Below are 16,859 nucleotides of genomic sequence, written 5' to 3' on the forward strand. Positions count from 1 at the left end.
GCTTCTCGCAATGCCCTGCCAGCAAGGAGGCTGGGGATACGTGAGGAGCTGGGAGGGGATACAGCCAGAGCAGCTGACCCCAACTGGCCAAAGGGGTGTCCCATAAGGTATGGTGACATGCTGAACAATGAAATCAGGAATGAGGGACACTCTTTAGGGTCTAAGAATGCATCAGTCAGCAGCTGGATAACAACTGCATTACACATCAGTTGTTCAGTATATTTATCATGATTATTTTCCCTTCCTTTGTTGTTCTAATGAACTGACTTTATTCCAACACATAGGTTCTACCATTTTACTTCTCAATTCTCTCCCCAACCCCCATGTGAGTGCTGTGTGGTGCTTAACTGCTTGCTGGGTTAAACCACATCACCACCTCATTTTTTTTTTCTTATTTATTTTTAAGGTATGCCTCCATTTCACAAATTATTAGTTTAAAAAATAAGTTTTGCAGGATTTGCTCTACCACTGAAATGCTATAATAAACATACTTCAAGAAATAATGATGATTCCACATTATTTACAGCAATAAAGTTACAATGAAATGTTCAAGCAGTTCCTATCCTTGTCAAATAGGTAATTTTAAGAGTAAAATTAAGGTGTGTTGTGGTGGTGTTTTTTTTTTTTTTTGACAAAACCTTCAAGTATCAGGCAATTGCTGATCTCATTGATATTAATCATTTGGCATTTGATACAATTTCAAGTTAAATATTTCTGCAAAATCCGCAAAAAAAAAAAAGACACATACAGAAGACTCAAATTTACAGTAAGAAAGCTGTTGGAACTTACAAGAGACAGAACAACATTTTCCAAAATAAAAATACTGGGACAGCAGTACAAGGTTTTCTAAAACATTGTTGTGATTTCACTGGACCATCACTATAAGATAATTTTCTTTTGGAAACCTCAGACACAAAAATCAGTCTAAAAATTGAGCTAAGTTAAGTAATTTTTAAAGTGCATTAAATAACCAGTAGAATGATATTTTTAAATACAAAAATGCAAATAATCAGTTTTAGAAGTTTTGAAAAATGAACCCAAATTATTAAATTACTAACACCTCTAGATTTATAAATACTTTAGGTTTATATACACTTCTTTTGTGCCTGTACACAATGGAAACCTGATCCTGCTTGGTCACTGTTTTTATAACTTACAAAAAGATGTAAAAAAACCTGGATTATTGGTTTACTTTTTGCCAGATGAGTTGCTGCAAATTCTCTTGAACTTTAAGGATTCCTTAAATTTTGAAACACGTTCACCCATGGAGAAACCCAAACAAGATTAATGGCTGTTATAACTGCCAAGAATAAGACAAGACCAAGGACCTAGTATGAGTTGATTTCAAAGGACAAATGCAAATCATACTTCATCATAATTTGTTGAGAGGAGATGTGCTCTGAACTTATTCCTGGGAGAATCATGTGTTTTTTGGCACAATATTGTTTTTCCAACTGTAATGAATTTGCAAGTATACTGGCCACATACAGGGCAGAAGAATATATTGCATTTATCTACCATAAGAAAGGTAGAACAATGACTACTAAAACAAAGACAGGCAACAAAGGCTTTAAATTACAGTCAAAACTACATGCAACTAAAAAAAGTCTGGAAATGTGTGAACTACTGCTAGAAAATACCTAACAACACTGATAACACTGACGAAAGCAATGAGCAGAAGGAGGGGTAGAGACTGGAAAACAGTACTGCCTTGATCTTTTTTAGTTTGGGGTCAGATGTCACTACATGGTGTTTAAACAGTGAATTTTGTTTTGTCACTTATGGATCTATACATCAAAATCTCTTGCTATGTCTTCCAGTGTAGTATAAAACTTGAAAATTGTAGCTTCACCTATATGTTTCTTTTCATAGATCTACGTGTGATTGCGATGTGAAATAGACTATCTAGCAGTAAAAGCTTACTTAGATGTTGGTCCAATCTCAAAACACTACTTCACAGTCACATCATGTATTACCAGTACTGAAAGACTACCATCTATTTATCTACCTCTTTATCAGGTTTAAGGTGTAGAACAACCACCACCTAACAGAGACAACCATTGTGTAACTACATTTAAGGCATAGTTTTGGTATTCAATTAGTTGCATCATCCCTTCTCAGAGGAATTATTTGAAGTGCTTTGGCTATTCTCTCTGCAATAGTTCGACTACTTGCTGCAATTATTCTTCGAGACATCAAATCAAACGGTCCACCTACAAATAAAAACAAGCAAAGTAACCATCTTATGACTAGAGAAAAAATAAAAGTTGGTAAGAAAATGAGCATTAAGAAAAACGTAGATGATTCAGGACCAAGCTCTGCTCCTGTATAAAAATGCATTTAACTCTATAGATATAGCATATGAACTATATTTAAATTTTCTTCAGTGTATGTTTACTGCCTTTTTCTTCCAGGTACTTAGCCAAAAGGGTAAAAGGCTTTATTGTAGATTAAGAAATTTAAATTGACTCTCCGTTAACTGGATGAGAACTCTGTTCAGTAGTAGTAACTCAGAGGATTGAAAAACCTCTCTGCCATTTCAGCTATCTTTCGCTCCAAATTAGCTATTTAAAAGGATGACAGAGTATCACGCATTCCCCTATATTTACCTGATGCATCTAGGAGTACACCACCTGCTTCAGTAATAATGATTCCAGCCCCTGCCATATCCCAGCAGTGAATCCCCATTTCATAATAGGCATCAGCTCCACCCGTTGCCACAAGGCACATGTTCACAGCTGCTGTACCAACAGCTCTAATCCTAAGGGAGACACAGTTGGTTTTTAGTGGAGAACAGTTTGTAGAAAGTCACAATGTCTGTGTACACAGCACAGAGAACACAGAAGCATCATACGCAAATGAATCGAGATTGAGAAAACGCGATGGAATGTTGAAAGGAAGCAAGTATGTGCAACTAAATTCCCAATTATTTTTTTAGTAGCTTGAACAGCTCTGTAAGTATAGCAAATTTCCAGAAATAACATTTGTGAATTTCATTAAATAATTTGGTTTAGAGTGAAAATAAATCTTGAATAATTTCTTAAACTAAGAAAAATATATTACAGAAGATACCTACCCATGAAACAGTAAGAGACATTGTGCTTTACTATTTGAATACAAGAATTCAAGTAAAGTGTATATTGTTCTCAAGCTGCAAAAGCAGTTACTTCAGTTTTTCTGGAGATGCTCAGTAAGCATCTCTGACTTGCAAATACACTAACAACAGTAATCATAAAAAATAAATTACATAGTACAAACTCACTCTGGATAGCGATCAAAGCATTTTTGGTGTTCTAAATTCCAATTTCTTTTGGAAATGTTGATGTAATTAATAAGAGACTTGTACGAGTAATTATAATTACCAATAACATTTACATTAAAATGTAACTGTATAGCTTCTTGCTGCAACTTGCTAAGCAACTTAAATTGACTTTAATCTATTCACTCTTTAGAAGTAAAATACCAAAGTTGAACTGAAAACACACCTAAAATATATTCCCTACTCATCATTTAGCATATATTCTTTAATGACATTAGAAAGCTTTTTGAAAGTACAAAGCATCCAAATGTTAGATGTCAAAACAAGAATCCTGAGAATCTCAGCATAGAATTACAATTGCTTTTAGATTAGAAACGTGAGTAGGGTTGGTTGAACAACAGAAAACTGTCTACTGAAACCATCTTTATACAAAATCATTTGTGGAAATATAGGGTTCAGCTTATCTGTAAAAGAGCAAAGAGGGAATACACGGAAGTAAGACCAGTTTGTAGGTAATTTAAATTACTTCAACAAAATCAAAAAATTGGTACAGCACTGAAAGAGAAAAGGGAGATCTACTTTTGTCTTCTATATTAAAAAAAATCAAAACTGACTATCATTACCACAGGGAAAGGGAACCAAAACGTAATACAGCTGCTTTAATCTAACATAGCTGCTCCAGTTTTACTCCATGTGTCTTTCTCAAAAGAATGTGTAATTTTTTTTTTAACCTACAAAATATAATATTTTTTAGTCCTACAAACCCAAGCATGCTTCAGTTCTCATTACTATCTGATCGTTAGGGTTTTCTTATCTATGTCCCAGCCTGAAAAAAGTTGCAACACACTTGAACAGTTTCTCTGCAGAAGCTACTACACAATAACGTTTAGATCACATTTCATTTTAACCTTGTTATATGGAATGCAACCATCCTAAAAATAACCCATCCTAAAAATGACAGCATATAGCACTATCAGTAAAGATCAAAAATAAACGGTATCTTACCCATGAATAGGAATACTGAGAAGTCTTTCCATGTTAGAAAGAATTATTTTTATAGTCTCTGGATCACGATTAGATCCCAATTCTGTTACTAAAAGTGATTTTGTAATGTCTGAAAAAGAAATAAAATCTCACTTTTCCAACAGTACAACTTAGAAACCTAATTACAGTTATTACGCAAGTTAAATTTGAACGGAGTTTACCTCGTTGCTTTCTTATACAACTAAATAACAGTAAGGTATTTTAGTGTTAATATTAACTATACTGGATGTAAGTATCTTTTCTTGCAGGGACAATGGCAGGATAAAATACAATAAAGCCAACAAAGCTTAAGATGATTCAACTGAGTATATCCATTAATTTATGTCACTTACTGAATTAAATTCTACTGCTAGAAAAACTGTAACATTTTTCAGATTTTTAAAAGCCCCCCATTTTAAACGTGGATTTTGTTTTGCATAGGGTATAGTATACTAGAGTGATACTGATTTACACGCATGCTAGTTCACACCTGGAAGAAATCATTATTTTTTTTTTGATAGATTTGTTACAGTTTCTAAAGAACAAATGCAGAGGGATTACAGACATACAGGGAATAAAATAAATAATAATAAAAACAAACACACGGACACACAAGAATAAAATCTTCAACTGCTGAGTGCTGATCTTGCAAAGATCATAAACACATTAAATGCATAAAAGAGAACAGAAAGGCCGTTTCTCAAACCTGAACAACCCATAGTCATAAAAGCCTGTCTTTGCAAAGAAAAACATGGATATATTGAAGTTTTTTAGCAGAAGTCCAAAAGTGTGGACACACCACTTTCAAAATAAATTATTATAAAAAAAACTACTTTGTTCCACTTACCTTCTTGGCCTGATACTTGCAGTTTCTGACCATTGCAAAATGCACCTTTTCCTTTTCTGGCAGTATACATCTTGTCTTCCACACAACTGTACACAATTCCAAACTCTATCTGCAAAATAAAGATACCTTAAGGTTGGTGCTTTTTTTCCCCCTAATTTCTTCCTATTTAATGCAAAAATAGGAATCTTAGTAATAACTAGAAACAATAAATTAATTGGTTTTGCTTGATTAGATAATAAGTAATAAAAAGTATACCTTTTTGTTTACAACAAAGCCAATTGAAACTGCCACAAATGGAAACCTACAAAACAAAACATTTCACTAATTTATAGTGAGATACTATACTTCTTTTATTACCATGTTTATGCTTAACAAAAATGATGTTCACTTAAATGTAACGTATTTCAAAAAAAAACACGGGAAACGTAGGAAATACTGTTTTTTTGGGATTTGCACCATTTACTACAAAAATAGACCCAACAACACTATTTACCACTGCAAATACAAACTTTTCCACCCACTGAAGTTAGGCATGTTACATCTGGGCTTCGGGACTGTCTTTATTTTACAGCCAAAGAATACAAGGAAGCCTTCATGCTACTACTAACAGTTGTTTTCAGAGGGAACAAACTGTCTGGCCAAAATGGTCTCATCTGAATTAAGCAAGTCACTTCTCCTCCCTCCCCCCTGCATCAAAGCAATACAGAAGATGTTGAAATGAGAAGGGAAAATGCAGAAGAGGGAAGGCGGCACAAGTGTATACAACATACTGGATTGCACCCCAGTTTTGCTAAGTCTTTTAATGATCAACCAATTTTTTAATTTTATGTTACAATTTACAGTTCCAAAGAATTTGCTTTAATTAACTTCTGCAAAATGACAGTCTTAAGTTCTTTTCTTGCAGCTTTTTAAACATGTTATTTAGCGGGATTCAAGAGCAGTTTAAAGCTGTGGCCCACATAGTAACAGTAATTTCAAAACTGCAATCAAGTGTGTTCAGAAAAGCTCACCAGTGCCAAAATTTATCATGTTTCAAAGATGAAAAAGTACCGTCATCACCCTGATGAAAAAACACCACTAAGCAGTCACTGTTGATAATTCTGCTTTCTTTCATGGCAGCAGCTCCTAGATCTCAGTGAGTATGAGATTTGTTAGAAATCAGCACTGGGAGCTGTTACTGCCTTTCACCAAAACCTCTCCGAAGATGCAGCTCGGAATTCTGACTCATGCAGTTTTACTTTTAAAGATCTGCCTATATATCTTTGGAACCTGTGCCAAAAGATAATGAACCAGCACAGTACAGGCCTCACATGGAATTTCTGCTCTTGGTTACAGTGAGACTACCATAATCATTACAGAAGTACAAAAATGGTAACAGGAGGTTTGACAATGTCTCTCAGTAAATTCCAAGAACAATTTGTAACCATTAACAATTGCATGGTATTTCTTTTAAAACTATTTAAAAGTTAAAAAAGCGTTACTTTCCTGAAACTGAGGAAAGAAAAGACTTTATTAGTTAAGCAGCTAACATAAAAACAAGAAAGGTGAACCTGTGTACGAAGTTGGTAGTTCCATCAATAGGGTCTATAATCCACGTGGGGTTATCTGTTAAAACGCTGCCCTCCCCAGCAGCAACAGATTCTTCTCCGATGAAGCTACAGTAGCAAATGCATTAAAAAGATACAAAGAAATTGTTTAAAAAGTCTGAATGATGCCACTGTCCTTGAAATTAACATTCTTAAAGTGAGATAGAGGTTTTTTCACCATCGGTGCAACACGCAAGAAGTTGAGAAATCCTGAACTTAGCTGGAAAGCACCAACCGCATCTGAACAAGCTTGCATTGAAATTTATAATGTCAGAAATGAACCCCAAATATAGGGAAATAAACACTATGTTTTAATATCCCTTACCAGAATTTACCATTAATAACATTCAAGTTTTCATATTTTTTCCAGTAACAACATCATTCATTTTTGGCTAGAATACTTGTATCTATTTATACCTTTCAGTTTATTTGTACTATAAAGCATGGGTTTTTGCCTGTATTTTAACTGAGGAAAGCTACTGTGGTCAGGTACCATTGGTTAGACCGCTGCTCTAACTGCTAGTCTGATTTCAACAACGTAAGACAGAAAGTTATTAAGTCTCAGAACTGTTTATTTTTACAAGTGCTGTGAAAAAGGTAACTTGGTAAAGGTATGAATTCCAAGTCAGAGCTCTTCCTGAACAAGGGCATAGTGCACGATCAAACTACAACATTTTAAAATGTTTATCAATGTCATAGAAGCTTATTTCATGGTCATTACACACATCTGTATGCTTACACTGATTTGGTCAGGTTACTGACATCTTTCACCACTTTAGTTCTTCTAGCCCTATACATATTATGTTTCACATATACTGCTACATTAAGAAATTTTCCAGGAAAGTGCAAGAAAAATTAGCAAATCTGTTTAAAAAATAATACAGAAATTAGTATTTTGTAGAAGACTCCCAGTTACGCAGAATCAGAAGTGCCTGCCTTCTTTCAGGGACACTTGACGTTCTTACACTGTATGAGATTTGCCAAAGGTGCACCCAGTGCCACAGAAGCCATCCAGCTTAGACAGCAAATGCATGCAAGTTTCAACAGCCAACAGCACACAAGAAATTTGGGCAAACCTCGATTCTCCAACACAAACAATCAAGAAGTTATTTACAGCTGGCTCAGTCTGAAGTGTCTTTCAACACAAGCCTTGAGCAGGGCTAAACTTACGTCACTAGACTCCGTGGAGGCCCTGTTTTGTTACTACTGTTCTTTGACTTAATGACAAAATTAGTGAGCAATTAATTTAGAAGAATTTGGGAAAAACTACTTCTTTAAAACACTTAATATACCAAGACTAAGGGAGATTTCTGTAATTTTCCAGCATGACAATGATAATGAAATTTTAACAAGCAAAGCTGTAAGTTTTCCATTTTCTTACCTCTTCACCTCTAACAAAAATGTACTGATGAGAAGCCATACCTGTGAGAAGGATACTTTTCTTTTATCAAAGAAATAATGAAGTTTTCTACTTTTTGATCAGTTTCAGTCACTAGATCTGCAGGTGAACTTTTAGTCATAATGGATTTTTCTTCTTTGAGTGCTCCACGGATTATCTGTTAACAAATGGGGAGGAGGAAAAAAAAAAAGTTTTCTTCATTAACAGTAGGGAAAATTAGTTTTCACAAGAATTTGAGCATCATTTTTACCATAACTTTCTGTACTGCACATACAAAACACAAACAGTGACAAAACCTGGATTTAATTGCAGGAGCTGTGACTCACCACTGCATTTCTCTCCAGTCCCTATTCTGCACAAACTTTTACATGACCTTTACAATGGTACGTGAAATTGAGCTTTATTTTGTTAGCACAAGTGGTGAATTTATAAACTTAAGTACCACAGTGTTGAATGAAACATTTAGGACTGAGCTTATGTCATGCATTTTTAACTAAGCCTTGCATTTATGATCTTAAAGTTTTCAGAATCAGCTTGAATAAGTATCCATGCCTCACAGCCCAGAAAATTATTTTACTGTAACTTAGAAAGTTTTTTTCTGGAGGAAGACTTTAATGGGTCAACATTCTGCACAGTCTACACCTGCAGGGGACAGAATTAGTATATGCGTCATCTTCTCTGGTTGCAAACAGATGTACCAAACAGAACCACCATGAATAGATAACTGACCATTTGCTAACTACTCTTACGACAAGGGTGTGTTGAAACATGCCATCTCTTTCTTGTTTTAAGCCATCATAGTTTGAGGAACAGTAAAGTACTGCTGCCACCATATGAGATACTTCTTTCTTGCAGATGTAAAGCAGTCTTCATAAAGAGAAAACAATATGATATCTTGTGCCAACAAAACAAGACACCACTGTGTAACGTTGACTGACGTGTTCAAAAAGAAGACTGTCATCAGCTTTTAGGTGCTCAAAAAGTAAGGGGAACAGGTATGGCTTAAGGGAAAAAACAGATGCTCTTTTTTTACCACTATTCAGGAACCTTTTTTTTTTTTTTTTTTTTTTTTTTTAAATTATTATTTTCAATACATATTTAATAAAAGATACTCCTTAGTCTTGATCAGACTCTGGTGCAAAGAAAGATGCAAAGTTGTTTTCTTGAATTAACCAAGCTGAAAACATGAAAGACACTCCAATCTTGAACATCTTCGAACAATTGTGCTAATTCTTTATTTTTTTTTTGAAAAAACTCCTCAGAAGAATATCTCAACAACAAAGCTCACTCAAAAACTACATACATAGCTTCAATAAATAACATTATTAGTTATATATAGCTTATCCTTACCTCCCCAGCTTTTCTTGCTAAAGTAACTGCATAATCCATACATTCTTGCCAAGGATCTGCCATGTTTTCTTTGATATATAGCCTACCAAAAGGACATATTTACACAAAAATTATTATGACTTTAAATATTTTTTTTCTTTTTAATAAATTCCACTTCTTTAACTCCCCCTGTTCTGGACCCCAGTGTTTTCTCCTGACTGGAATACAGAAGTCTGTTCTAGTCTTTACCCTAGAAAGAAATAATTTCATAAGTATGAAAACTTTTGTCCAGCTTACACGGTATTTTCTACACTTTGTGATTATAAAGGTATAACATAAAAACATTATCAAGTACAGAACCTCAATCTCAAAAGACAGATGTATATACAGGATTCTACGTTTAGATACTGACCTCAATGCATATGAATACTTTGAAAAGTAAGTGTGGTTACAGACAAGCACATTTTAGATACAGTATAAAACCCAGGGTCTGTTTGTTTAAAAATAGTAGAATTTTCACTGTAATTTACTGCAAGACTGTTGACATGCAGCCTAGTCTATTTTTAAGTATGGTTTAAATGAATTTATCTATCCTAAATTAGAAGGGAACAACCCCCAAATTTATTTTTTGATATTTATTCTGCTATGCTTTTAGGATTTATTCCAAACACAAATATGAAATGGTTTTGATTCTACATAAGAAAAAAGCAGGATCCCATAGTCATTTTAGAGTATCATCTATATTGTCGAGTATTATTAAATAATACAAGCAACCAATACCTAATTTATGCATGCCTATTTGGCACAAGCCATGTGAAATACAAATCAGCATATCATAAGTTATGTCTGACACACGCACCACAGAACCACAAGTTCATCATTCAATGCCACAACGGTATTCTGAACTTCGGAGGTTTGTTCCCTCTTTGTAATCTAGCCCTTTCATAAGCCTTCCAGATAATGTCCTACTTTAGTGGTTTTGAGATGGGATGACCCAGACAACAGTTGTGTAACGCCTGCAGATGTACTCATAAAAAACAGCACTGAGAAGTGTCAAAAAAACACTGCAACCACCACAGCCCATGAGGCCCCAGTCCTACCACCCTGATCTAGAGGTCCTTGCCTCTCTTAGTCTTGGTCCTAAGGACCTGGAGAAGGCAAAACCAACCAACCTGAAAGTTACAAAATGCAAACGGGAGGATGCATCGATAACGTACTTCAATCACACGGGGGCAGCCCTGCCCGTGATGGGGGGCTGGAACTGGATGATTTTTAAGGTCCCTTCCAAACCGAGCTACTTCATGGCTCCACACAGCCCTCTGAGCACAGGGTCTGTCGTGACAGACACCCTCGAGTGCCTCGACTCCCAGCACCACACCACAGCCTCACGTACCGGAAGGAAAGTAGGCATTTACACGTAAAAACTCATGGGAACAGCAAGCCTACACACATCCTAGCTAAACACCGCCACTTGCAGTTACAAAAAGAAGTGTATTTTCACCCAGATCACTCTCGCCCCGTGACCGCTGTGTCCCGCAAGCTCAGGCTCGCATGGAGGGCGGAGGTACGGCGGCAGAGCAGCCACCAGTCCCAGCAGGGCACAGGGCACCGGCACCCTGCCGCCCCGGAGGCTCACAGGGCTCCCAAGGGCTCCGAAGGGTCCCGCCGGGCCGTCAGGGCTGGACACGCAACGCGCCGCTCAGCCGCGGGGGCGGCAGCGCGCCCCAAAATGGCGGCCGGGGGGCTCGGGGCTCACCTCTCCTGGCAGCGCGCCCCGAAATGGCGGCCGGGGGAGTCGGGGTTCGCCTCGCCTCAGGATGCCGCCGCGCCGAGGGAGCGCGCTGCCGGGCTGGCACCACGCATGCGCGCACGGCGGAGCCGGTGCTAGCTCTGCCCCTACAAGGCGGCAGCCGCGTTCTGCTGCGCATGCGCGGAAGGGGAGCGGGACCTCCCCTGAGGCGGGGGTGTGGAGGGGCGCAGCGCCCGGCGCTGGGGCGGTGCGGGTCACAGCGCCTACGAAGAGGCGAGTCAGCCAGCTGCCAGCGGGGCTCGTTCTTCTTTCTTACGTCTTGATTTTCCCCTAAAAGCCGTGAAACGGCCTCTTTTGCTTCCTCACTGGCTCCCCCTGCTGCCAGGTCTGGTGGTCAGGTTAACATCAAACCAGCAAATTGAAAGACCACTAGTACCGTACATTTCTAAAATACACAATAGATTATAACTTATTTTCCAGAAAAATAGCTTTCAAACAATGACTTTTTAATTGCAGTTCAAAGTCTGCATTTTCACAGTGACTGTAATAAAGGTGGTATAGAGGGGGAAACAAAGATCATTGCTCTCCGTGTAAGGTTGAACGAACAAATCCTCAAATTTCTGTGAAGTCTTCTGACCTTGTTGTCCATCATCAAGTAAAGATAAAACACTGAGGTGTTCTCTTCATAGAATCACCGGATCACAGGATGGTTTGGGTTGCAAGGGACCTTGATCTCATCCAGTTCCAACCCCCCTGCCATGGGCAGGGACACCTCCCACCAGACCAGGTTGCCATAATGGACCTAGTCTCTCCAACCTTTCCATATTTCATCCTTCCCATTCTGTAAACAGCCATAGTCACAGAGAACTTTATCAGTACATAACAGTCTTTAAAGAACTGCACAAATACTTTTTTTTTTTTTTTTTCCCATAACTATTTTGCACATCATTCTCTGCAAGATTATAGTAAAAGCGTAGAGCCAACTCAAAGAGTTACTTTGGCTGTGATTCAGCTTTTGTTGACAAGCTTCCAAACGTGTCAGTACACACTATACAGGACTGCAGCAGTATTTTTAAAGTGCCTTTTTTTTTACAGTGTTAATGGCATACTGACCATCACAGCAAGATTTTTACAAGCTCTATAAGGGGATTTCAAATTCTGCATTGATACTAAAATCAACATAATTAAAACAAAAATGCTTGAAATTATCTCCTTGTGAGCGTAAGAATTTACCTAATCTGTATCACAGCAAAATAGTAATTTCCATTCCAGATGAAAGAAAATATTGTTTTTCATGCAAGAGGCTGCTACAAGAAATGAGCTGCAGGGCTATGTATTTTTACGTGACATCTGATAAGCAAGATGAACAGATGTGATCTATTGACAGAAGTCTTCAGACCAGACAGATCATGCTCCAGGGCACACACTTTTACATCTTTCTAAAAGACATGTAAAAGGAAAGTGATGACAATAAAAGCGTAATAGAGAACTTTCTGCTTTCTCAGTGTGATGTGGTATTGTTTGCTTTGGTATTGCCCAGCTGATCTAACAGGTCACATACCCAAGCAGAGTCAAGCTTTTAAAATAAATTTAGGTCTTTCCAAACTTTGTTGTGTATGTCACCAATACGTGCAAGGAGATTATGTGTGTGAAATGGCACAAGGCTAGGATCTGCAACCAACAGTACCCTCAGTGGTATAACGTTTGCAAAGGCCTGACCTGCATTTGCTAAAAGTATATAGCTAAATAACAAATGACAAGCTTGATGTTCATCTATTCAAGTTTGAGTGAAAGTACCGTTAATTATAAATTCATTAAATATTTTTCATTTGCTCAGTTGAGTAACGTTGAGTAGATGCTCAGTATAGAAAACATATGCAAAGTGTTTTATATTTTATTTATTAATTTTCAAGCAAAAGCTAGTGACGCAAAACTGGGGAGTAGTAGCTGATGCACCAAAGGGCTGTGCTGCCATTCAGAGGGACCTGGGCAGGCTGGAGAGTTGGGTTGTAAGGAACCTCCTCAAGTTCAAAGGCACGTGGGTCCTGCACCTAGGGAAAAGTAAGCCCATAAACGAGTACAGGCTGGGGGCTGACCTGCTGGAAAGTGTTGCATTCCCAGCTAAATGAAATCTGTTCTTGTAGATTTAGAAAAGATACTGCAAGAGCGTAACATGTTTCATTCCTTCAGCGAACCAACACACTCTTCCAAAGAGCCGACATACTGCAAGTTTACATTTTCATTATTTGTTTTTAATATACACTTTTCCCATAATTTACACAAATATAAATAAAAAATTAGGAAAACATTATTGCCATTTTACAGTTAAATAAAGCACAAATTTATTCTAGATAGTATCTGTAACATTAGTTAATAAAATAACTAATATTCCTTTTAGGACATAGTTCTTCTGGCAGTTATGCAACTGAGGAATTGAAGGGAAATGTGTCTTTATAACTGAGGACAGATTCTGGCATACTAGTTATTTAAAAGGAAAATGGCTTTGGTTTTAATACCAGACTTCTAAAAAAATATTGTTGTTCGCAATAATTTACTAATTAACCTAAGTATGACTCTGTATCTTCTATAAATAGAACATCATTATCAAGATACTCCAAAATTATATTTCCACCATTGAATAATGGACATTCTTTATCAGATAGCCATTTTTCCAATGTGTCCTCAAATGGTAAGGCTTCTCCAGAGGTAGTATGGCATAACCTCAATTTCTGCAAGACAAATAACACAGAAGTTAACATCAGGATTTGCCTAAGATGCAAGAAGTGGAGGATGAGGGAAGAGGAAGGAATGGTCAAAAGAAAAAAAAAAAAAAAAGGAAAATGTTTATCATCACCACTGATTTACCTGGGCTGTTGATTTGTTGTTGTCATTTTTAAGGCTTGCTAAAGAAGCTGCAAAATCTACTACTTTGCCAATACTCCACTTACTGCAAAAGAACATGGGCTTGCTTTTCTCTTTGTTTCCCTTTGGTAAAAATACTTGAAAGTAAATTCTTTCCGTCTAGAAAAATGTGAAAAATAAAGCAAAACAAAAATTACAGAAGAAACACATAACTACAGACATACATAGGCATTTTTCAGTTAAAGAAAGTAAATTTCAACCCTCAAATTCTAAACTTTAGTTGTTCTATTCCATCAGGACAAAGTCCCCATTCTAATGCAGAATAGAAGAAATAGCTGAGACCGTCAAATCTCCTCCAGCTGTAGGCACATATATGATGGACAGTAAGTTCAGAAAAGTGGAAAGAAAGTCTTTCAGACTTGAAGAGGTAGAGAGTATTATATATAGACAGATATGAAAAAATGTCTGTCCTGTGTTTATTAGATAGAAGCAACTGCTTTGAGGAGAAAAAGGTGAATTTAAACAGGCAGTGCTGGCTTCTGGCAGCAGTACAATCTGTCTCAAATTGGAATGCATAGCCTATTAAAACAGAGTAATTCACTGTTCTAGAAATGTCTGTTTCACAAATGAACACTTCAGTCAGGGCCACCTACACATTTATCCTGTTTTTTGTCCTTTTATCTACTAATAGTTCTTTCAATATCTGCTAGGCTGAACCATTTGTTTAAGAAATTTCAAGGGTAACCTATGAGAAAGATTCTGAATGGGACTGGGACAACCCCTTGTTCAGGTTTATTTCTTCTTGGCACTCATGCGTAGACGCAAGCACAACGGGTATATCCATCAGTTGACTGTCCTTTATGAATCCAAGCCAGACACTATCAAACAAGAAAGTCTTCTTTAAGATTTATGCCTTCCCTAGAAATACATGGATCTGTCCTCCTCCTCAGTTGTGTTCATAAAACTGAGAATGAATTTCAATCTGTGAATTTTCCCCAAAACTTAAATGCTCAGCACACACAGCAATCTGTAACACTCAGGAATATTACAAAGGGGCAAGGGAAGCAGGACACAAATTTTCCTAAATTGTAAACAACCACAGCTTGTGAAACAGGTATCACAGCCATCCTATTACAGACACATGCTAACAACTCATCTGCTAACAGTGCCCTGGTACCTTCCTCCAGGTCATCCTCCAGTGCTAAGGATGATCAGACAGCCTCCCACAGCTCAATGGAAAATAATGCACAAACCCACTTATTCTACTGTTGCATCCCTAATGATGGGATATGCCTCCTGGAATTTCTGTGCAATACCCAAGAGATTATCAGTCAATCAAGGACAGAGTAACTAACACTACTTTGCAGCATGGCCCTCCTGTTTTGAGGCAGTCAGTCTTGCAAGGTGTACCCAAAGGAAGCAATTATCTGCAGAAAAATAATTGCAACAAAGAGGTCAGAGAAAAGATGTATCCAATATAGCCTGATTCTCCTGACTGTAGATTAAGAAAGGTCTGGAAGCACTGCTGAGATCATGTGGTCCAAACCACGCTCAAAGCAAAGCAAATTTCGAGCTGGACCTAACTACAAATCAGGTTGCTTCAAGTCAGATTGTACTGGGTCTGGCTGGGATGTTAACTTTCCCTGCAGCAGCCCACACAGTGCTGTGCTCTGCACTTGTAGCTAGAACAGCAGTGGTATCACACCGGTGTTGTGTCTGCTGCTGAGCAGTGCTGGCACAGCATCAGGACTCTCTCTGACCATCCTAGGGGGTGGGCAAAAAAGTGAGAAAGAAACATCACCAGGGCAGCTGACCTAAACCAACCAAAGGGATATTCCATACCATATGATGTCACACTCAGCAATAAATGGTGGAAAAAGGAAGACGACGGGAGGGCTGGGCTCTCATTGCAAAAATGTCTGTCCTCCTCCCAAACACTGGCTACATGCGTTGAGGCCCTGCTTCAAGGACGTGGTCAAGCATCGCTCATTTGTGGGAAGCAGAGAGTAATTTCTTTCCTCTGCACTTCCACATAGCCTTTACTTGTTTTGTTTTTCCCCTTTCCCCCTCCCTCTTCCCCTTTCCCTTTTGTCCCTTTAACTAAATTGTTTATTTAATAATAATATTTCCTTAATTATTTTTTTTCTCTTTAATTAAATCATCCTTATCTCAACCCGTGAGTTGTTCTTTCCTTTCCTTCTTCCCCTCCTCATGTAAGGAGGGGGAGTGAGAGAGCAGTTGTGGCGTTCAGCTGCCCAGCACGGTAAAACCACCACACTGACTTGCAGGCAAGACAGAGATTTCTCCTCTGCTCCTAACAGCAGGCATCTGGATATACCACCACACCCTACTGATTTATAGTATCAGAGCGAGTCACAGAGGTTACTGGGCGTCTCTTGGACCTTGACAGTGAAAGGGACAGGCTCGTGACTTCCACTCAGAAAACTTTCTCCACTCCTTGTTGTGTGAGAAAATGGAGCCCTGGTTCAGGAACTGTGTCAGACAGCCGTATTTGAAGTACTTGAAATGGTGGTTCATAAAGGGCATCAGGGCCCAGTACAACCCCAGTGATGCACTGCCCATGTCACAGCAGGCAGGGGGTGCCCCATGTCACAAAGGGGGGGGACGGCCTTGGCCCCGGAATGTTGGCCCCAGTGGCCACACAGGCCTGCGAGGGCTGACAGGGAGGCTGCTCAGCTGCCTGCTCCTGCTGCTGCAGCCTCAGCTCCGGACACAAACTCAATCAGAGGAACTCAGCTCCTCTCTCCTCTCTCCTCAGGCCCTCACCTCAAATGGCTCTCAGC

General features: G+C 38.2%; 2 protein-coding genes across 2 annotated transcripts in view; both read right to left on the reverse strand.

The window, feature by feature from the left end:
- Nucleotides 1–615: 615 nt before the first annotated feature.
- On the reverse strand, nt 616–11,283 carry IMPA1 (inositol monophosphatase 1). The gene is made up of 9 exons (XM_035318295.1): nt 11,200–11,283; nt 9,465–9,546; nt 8,138–8,271; nt 6,680–6,784; nt 5,385–5,430; nt 5,130–5,238; nt 4,265–4,373; nt 2,610–2,761; nt 616–2,213 (listed from the first exon to the last, which is right to left on the reverse strand). Exons 2-9 carry the CDS (start codon nt 9,525–9,527, stop codon nt 2,095–2,097), a joined length of 837 nt encoding a protein of 278 aa, XP_035174186.1. The 5' UTR covers nt 9,528–9,546; nt 11,200–11,283; the 3' UTR covers nt 616–2,094.
- A 2,145-nt stretch (nt 11,284–13,428) lies between these two features.
- Nucleotides 13,429–16,859, reverse strand: part of ZFAND1 (zinc finger AN1-type containing 1) — an 11,230-nt gene continuing 7,799 nt past the window's right edge. Inside the window, exons 7-8 of the mRNA XM_035319182.1 lie at nt 14,059–14,214; nt 13,429–13,922 (exon numbers count right to left, since the gene is read on the reverse strand). Coding sequence (XP_035175073.1) covers nt 13,752–13,922; nt 14,059–14,214 — 327 coding nt within the window. The 3' untranslated portion in view covers nt 13,429–13,751. The remainder of the gene's footprint in view (nt 13,923–14,058; nt 14,215–16,859) is intronic.

This window comes from Oxyura jamaicensis, chromosome 2 (assembly GCF_011077185.1).
Source record: "Oxyura jamaicensis isolate SHBP4307 breed ruddy duck chromosome 2, BPBGC_Ojam_1.0, whole genome shotgun sequence".
In the NCBI taxonomy this organism is placed as follows: Eukaryota; Metazoa; Chordata; class Aves; order Anseriformes; family Anatidae; genus Oxyura; species Oxyura jamaicensis.

What these genes read in the sequence shown, in the direction of transcription:
- IMPA1 (XM_035318295.1), bottom strand. Translation starts at nt 9,527, where the DNA reads ATGGCAGATCCTTGGCAAGAATGTATGGATTATGCAGTTACTTTAGCA. An exon ending in TAGCAAGAAAAGCTGGGGAG is followed by an intron (nt 8,272 to 9,464) that starts GTAAGGATAAGC and finishes ATTTGTTAACAG; the next exon opens with ATAATCCGTGGAGCACTCAA. An exon ending in GCTTTGTTGTAAACAAAAAG is followed by an intron (nt 5,239 to 5,384) that starts GTATACTTTTTA and finishes TTTATTTTGCAG; the next exon opens with ATAGAGTTTGGAATTGTGTA.